Source organism: Argentina silus (assembly GCF_951799395.1).
Source record: "Argentina silus genome assembly, chromosome: 2".
Lineage (NCBI taxonomy): Eukaryota > Metazoa > Chordata > Actinopteri > Argentiniformes > Argentinidae > Argentina > Argentina silus.
The window spans coordinates 23,305,344-23,312,369 of NC_139656.1; the positions used below are offsets into that span (position 1 = coordinate 23,305,344).

Here is a 7,026-nt window from a genome sequence, read left to right on the forward strand (position 1 = left end):
ACTCATCATTAAAATCATTAACAACAATTTGAATTATATTTGTAACACAGCAGATACAGCAGAATGATCAGCAGTGGGAGTAATTCCAACATTATGTGTGTTATTTTGTTTTCTGGGGATTGTAGTGGGTCACCCCACACTCTGTTACTGTACTACTGTACTTGACCGTGTCAGTACATTCAAACATGTTTATGTTTACATTGTCAGTCTTTGAAACGTCAGTCCACTTTGCTTTTATTGATCCTTTAAACCTGTTTGTAGGATGGCTACTTGTGCTTATGAACTGCAGTATGTGTATTCTATGCTGATCTAGCAGTGCAAATTATTGCATGCTGGGTTGCCTGGGTGTCAGTGTATTGTCAGACTATTGTCTTTATGTTGCTTTGTCTACTGTATCTGTAATTGTGTATCCGTTGTGCTTAGGCTAGAGTTACTTAACTAGGCCTCATGTATTTGTATGAATTATCTTCATGCTGATCTTTGCACCTACAACCTAGAAGTAGATGTTAATAAACTATCTGCTAAAAGCCAATAGATACTGTAGAAAGAAATGTCTTGGAGGAAAAAAATGGCTAGGGAAGTCACAGAGAGTGTGTTCCACGAACATTACTGTTATATGCAAAAGCAAAGTGTCTTTGGGAGAAATAAATATATATGTATGAGAGAGAGAGAGGGGGAGAGAGTGGGTGTGTGAGTTTATCTGATCCGTTCTTGTCCATGATGTATTTTTACAACAGTGGGTATAACTGAGACATTTACCAAAAACCCCTGCTTTATAAAAGTGGTGACGGAATGGCAGAGTTTAAATGCAGACAGTAAGGAACAATTATCCATCCCTGTAATATCTCCTCATTCATCTCCTTCCACCATACATTCCCCATGTTTGGGCAGAAATGTAAAAAAGTGTCATCGTCCACATGGCTGTTATCTGTGATGGGCCAATAAGCTTTTGGAAGACAGGGAGTAACCAGGACAACCCTATGTCAATGTCTGGTGGGTCCACAAACTATCCTTTGCTTTAATGTATTTCCTGATATACAGTTAAGTTTCTACCGATTAATGTAAGGTCTTCGTTCAAACATGCCCATACTTAGCACCAAATGTCTATATCTTTGATGTCATACAATATTTTGGGGCATCTTGGATCTGCACAACTTCAAAATGGAGACAAGGTTTTGAGCTGAGATATCTGGCTCATGCTATGCAATCGTGTTGTGTCAAATGGAGAGCTGAATTGTTCACATAAGTCTCTTTACTACTTTATCTTGGTTAAATGTTTTCATAACTTCAAATCTAAAATTAGTCTACAGTAGTTTCATGTGTATTCTGTCCGTGTGTGACATGAGTGAGCCCAAACTCAAACAGGGAGTTCTGTACGTTAAAGATAACCTCTACAATCATCCTACAGCAGGCAGGCTAATTGAGAAAAATGTTCTGTTCCCGTTTAAATAACCTCAAATCTCATTGGAAACAGCACTACAGTTGATGTTAAGTATTAGGCATGGTAAGAGCAGCTCTTTTTCATACATTTAAGGGAAAAGATACAAAGCAAATTTTCTTCATTGTTAACAGTGGAACATAATTCTTCATCTGCAAGTCTCTGCTTTGGACACAAGCAACTAAATCAATGTAATTTCATCTACAGCAGCCTCCTAATCCCTTTTCCCTACAGATTTTCACACACAGTAGACCTTGAGACAGCTTTCTTCCCCTCTCATTCTACAACATTGCAAACGTCCACATTTGTCTTCCTCCGTCCCTCTGAACCTTCCACCACTTTTACTCATTCCATATGTCAGCTTGTGCAGATTTGTTTAAGAACTGCATGTCACCCTGACCAATCACAGGAATTATCCTGCGTCAAGGTCTCCACCTCCATGACAACTCTCCTCACCGTGGACAATTAACACAGGAAAGTGGAGTGCTTCCTGATAAGCAGGTGGTCTCTCTGTCACTCCATCCCTGACATCAATCCTGACTCTCTCTATGTCTTGATCTCTATCCTCCTCCAGGTGCATACTGTTCTCGTCCTCATCATATCCTTCTCCCACCAGGACCCCTCTGCCCTCCTCGTCTGCCCGGCGGAGGCCCAGTCCCAGAAATCCACCACCTCCCTCATCAACTCTTCCCCCCAGCCCACCACCAAGACTCCGGGAGTGAAACAGACAAGCCTGACGCACTGTGTGCAACCGCCCAAGGGAGAATCCACTGCGACTGAGGGCTAGCCTTCCTCCTCCCAGCCTTCCCACTGTCCCACTTGGTAAAGAGCTTGCTCCCATTGCGACATTTCCCCTAACTCGCGAGGGGAGTGAGGAGCTGCTGGTAGACCTGCGGCAGTGTGGGCAGCTCTGGAGGACGTAGCTCGAATTTCGCCTTGTTGGGACACCTGCTGCTGGGAAAGCTGTGGGTGGTGCAGTTGTGTTGGTGTTAAGATCCATCAGCAAGGCTTCTGAGTAACTGGGCACCATCTGCTGGTTGCAGCGAATGTGCCACTCTAATTCAGTGATGTCCACTGTGTTGACTCTGGATATGACACGTAACCTAGGGCCCCCACGTACCCCACTCTGCATGCCTGGACGGTAGTTGCCCATATCAGTGTTGTCGTTGTCATTGGCATCGTCGTTCTCACCAAACAGCTTCTCCACATGATAGTGCACATACGCAGTACGGTACTCCGCCACCACGCGAAGCGGCCAAGACAACAGCAGGGCGGAGGCCAGCCAAAACACACGCCGGCGAGAGAACCAGGGCTGCCGCGCAGGGTCAGGAAATGCCAGCATGTGCTCACGGAAGTCGACATTCTTCAGGTGCATGCCCTCACGCGCCTCCATGTAGTCGTCCAGACCCTCGTTATCTGCAAAGAAGCGCGCCCGCTGGGTGAGATAGGCCGCCTCAGCGCGGGCGCTGGCGAAGCTGAAGCACTTGGTGAAACGAAGGCGGGTGGCCGGATGCTCCAGAAGACCAAGAAGCTCCTTGGATACGTCCTTGACGCCGTGCCGAGTGTAGTCAAATTCGGAGCTGGCTGCATGTGTGTTGACCCGCTCATGATACACCTGTGTGGAGGTGTAAGCATCACCATTGCGATAGCGAGTCACCTGCCTTGTCCTTCGAACATAGTGGTAGCTGATGGCCTTCCACCAGATGCAGGGCATCGCCTGCTGGAGCCTCTGGACCCTGTCGTACACCTGGCTTATCTCCACCCGGGCCAGCGATGCCGTTTTGGAATAGCAGTGCCAGCACTCCACCAGGTAGACGATGTAAAGCATGACTAAGAAGGCAACTGGGATGTAGATGTAGCCATTGGAGCAGGGGCTGTCATGGTATAGGCGGGCGCGGCCTCCATAGTAGAGTGCGTGGTCATCAGCAGCCATGACGGTGATGCGGTAGAGGGAGCACCATCCCAGCGTGCCGAAACAGCCGAACATCAGCAGTGTAAGGAGCAGGCACTTCCAGTGGGACTCTCGGCACAGGGACCCAGAGAGGGACTGTTTACTGGGACGTTGCTACAAGGGGTAAGGGATAAGAGACAAGGTATGGATACAGGGGATAGTGGGACAGGGTTGTGTTTAAGTATAGGTAGCGATTTAGTGTTACGGTTAGGGTTAGTGGAGGTTGAGTAATGGGTAATGGATAAGGGTTAGGGTTAGGGTTAGGGACAGGTTAAAGGTTTAACAAAGAGAGAGATGGGAGTGGACAGGAAAGATAACAAAGAAGAGTTGTATTCAGGAATGAGTAGGTAGGATCATTGAACAAAGTATTAGGAAAGAGGTGACGATGAGGTTTTAGGAGGAAGGGACAAGAGAAATAGAGGGGAAGGATTGGAGGATGTACAAAAGGAGAAGCAGAAAGACAAGGAGAGGAAAGGGTGTTAAAACTAGATTTTTCTGCAAAAAAAAACACAAACAGAAAACAAACAGATCATTGAAGTGTATTTCAGAGGAATACAGGTGATTTGACATTAATCAGATCTAATCTGTATGTGTTACAACTAATGTAACAACATTATACATCAATATTATCCCCTCTCTTGCTCCCCTGATCTTCCTGAGATTAACCATTCCAGTCTCTGGAGGCATGAAGACATTTCCTGGCAGAGTGTAACTCATACCATGCAGCCCCTTTTAAACACTTGACTTTAGTGGGCATTGGAAAAGGCTGATGCTTTTAGACCTCATTAAGAGTGGGGCTGAGAGAGAGTGTGTTCACCTCTCTGTTGCCAGTGGCAGTTAGTGGTACTGTGGCCATTCCTGCTACCCTTGGGAGGATGCATATGCACATTGAGTAAAGCGGAAGGGCAAAATATGCGCACAATGGTGCTCTTGGACACAAGCTCTTGGACAGCACATAACTAAAAGACAAACAAAGACAGAGAGTGTGAGATAAAACAGCACAGACTATCTGTCCATCTGCCTCATTTTGCAGTTTTAAATTGGTTTCTCTCACAGTCATAACAGTGCCCTTGTAGTGGGTGTTTGAGGCAGGCTGCTGTCCAAACCGTGGTTGGGAGAGAGTATGTCCCTGTTGGATAGGTTGCAGGAGTTCAAATTTGCATGCAAGGATAAGAGAGCAAGCTGAGGCAAAAGTTGATCATGAACTTAGTCGTGTGTGTGTGCGTGTGTGTGTGCGTGTGTGTGGGCGTGTGCGTGTGTGTGTGTGTGTGTGCGTGTGTGTGTGTGTGTATGTATTGATGATGATGGGCTATGCACTCATCTTGCACTTAAAGGCAATTACAGAGGAAGAGATGAAGACAGTGGAGGAGATGAAAAAAAATAAAGAGGGATGAGGAATTCACATGTTTCATAATGGTACAGTAGGAGCCTTGTTGCATCATCTCCTTTCCACAGTGCTATTTTCTTCCACTCTATCCCTCCCACTCTTTATTGACACAAGCACTATGAAACAAGAGCACTTCTAGTGTCATGATGCTGCAGAATGAATGGAAATAAAAGAATATAGTTTAATGTGCAGTGGCAATTTACTTTCTGTTTGTTACACTCCTAAGGAGAGATCCCAATCAGAGGCCTCGTCTTACACCTCAGCCCTGAATGCAAGGGCAAAATATTCTCCTATCAATTGTCAAAGCAAGTTGCCAAAATGACGGGTTATACCGTCAGATCAATAAAGTGGGGGATAGAGTGAGAAAATGTAGGCTTGTTGATGACAGGGGAAACTGGAGTCATTGAAACTCATACCCAAAATGTGAAACGTCCTAGTGAAAAAAACGGACAGAGAGAAAGATAGTGGGTTTAGGTTGGTATATATAGGGCTGTCTCACTCAACTGGTGTGAATTATTTAGCAGCCCTAAGAACTACCGGTCTGAGAGACACTTGCTGCCTAGACTATTAGAGGCAGTCATATAATGTGGCTGTGTGTGTGTGTGTGTGTGTGTGTGTGTGTGTGTGTGTGTGTGTGTGTGTGTGTGTGTGTGTGTGTGTGTGTGTGTGTGTGTGTGTGTGTGTGTGTATACACAACACAATAGCAGACACAAAATACAATGTGTTTTGACTCAACTTAATTTTCCTTATGCTCTCTGATTTTGCCCCTGGATGCCTGTGTTTTTGTTCTGGACCATAGTTTAAGGGGTCTATACCATTACCTTATCTTTACATTACAATGAAGGGCAAGCCAGAGATAAAGGAGTGATCACATAAAGTATAAGAAGTAAGTAGGCTATAATAAAAACATGATGAGTGCACTGCTTGCCCCATCTCCTTCACCGTCTGTCCTCTATTGATCACTGTAACATAAAACCTTTGGTAATTGCTCAGCAACTCTGAGAAGTCGTCGCAAGTTTAGTAGGCCAGTATAGGCTACAGGGCAGATTGTCGACTGGGACGACTATGCCAATGCATCTGAATGCATCCAAATAACAAATCTCTTATAATATGAGTCTCCCGATGATTTAGGAAATTAATAATTCATGTCTCATGTCGCAGAGATTCAATGTCACATATCCTTGTTCGGTCAAAATAGCTTGAATTCAGCTAAATCGTTTACCTCCCGTTCGACTGCAATGCAGTTGCGTCTCTCCATTAGTGAGGGGTGACTCTTCAAGTAGCTTAACCTTGTGTGCTGCACAGACTAAATTCCAACAACGTGACTGGTCAAGTGCTGTAAAACCAGCCTGACTCGGACGTAGAAGTTGCAACCCCATATCTGGACCAGGCTGTTTACGCGCAAAATGTTGGCTGAGCAAAGTGCATCCAATGAGTGATGGGATGGGATTTTACTAATACAGAGTTTAGGTCTAGCTCAGAGTAGGCAACACATTTACTATAGTGGACTGCACACACACACACACACACACACACTTCTAAAACACCACAACGCTACCTCTTCCCTTGTAGCCCCGTTGAGTAAGGGCGCTTCTCCGGTCACAGTCACCGCAGGCATTGTCATTCAGTCCTCACTTGCTACGACTTGAACATTTGCATCGGAGTTCTGTCCAAGACTCCCACAATTAGGGGGGTCCTATCTCGGAATCTCTCCAACCTCAGCCACATATCTCATTCCGATTCTCCGATAGCAAACGTCCTCGAGCTTCAATCAGTCGTCCAATTGTCGCACCTCCTATCTTTCCTCCAAAGCGTTTCTTTTCGCTCGGGCACAGGACATGGCAAAAAATGTCTCCACTGACATGGTTGTGATGGTTAGTGATGGTTTAAAGATGTCCGTTTAGTCGCCGTGACAAATGAAAAATTCGATGAACACACAGTCGTTCCTATGGCACAAGAAGAAAGATAGGGGACAAATAAGTAGCCTAGAAAGCAAGACATTTATTTCATGAGATAGGGTTTTTATCAAAATCAATAGCAGGCTATGCGTGCAGATCTTCATCCCTCCATTCAGAAATGGGTCCGCTAGAGGTTACTTCGCTCTCACTCCTCCTCCTTTTCCGTCATGTGTAAGCACAAGCGGTCTCATTTTCATCCAGACATATTTTCACCTGCACTTTTGATCGTCGCTGGTTAGAGCTGACGTCACCAAGCTAGGGACACCTACAGCGCATCATTAAAATGTGTATG

At 45.4% G+C, this 7,026-nt stretch overlaps 1 protein-coding gene across 1 annotated transcript; it reads right to left on the reverse strand.

The window, feature by feature from the left end:
- Positions 1-1,850: 1,850 nt before the first annotated feature.
- On the reverse strand, positions 1,851-6,394 carry tmem151a (transmembrane protein 151A; the record flags this gene model as incomplete). Its single annotated transcript, XM_083665522.1, has 2 exons — positions 1,851-3,503; positions 6,335-6,394. 2 exons carry the CDS (start codon positions 6,392-6,394, stop codon positions 1,851-1,853), a joined length of 1,713 nt encoding a protein of 570 aa, XP_083521648.1.
- Between the last annotated feature and the right edge of the window lie 632 nt (positions 6,395-7,026).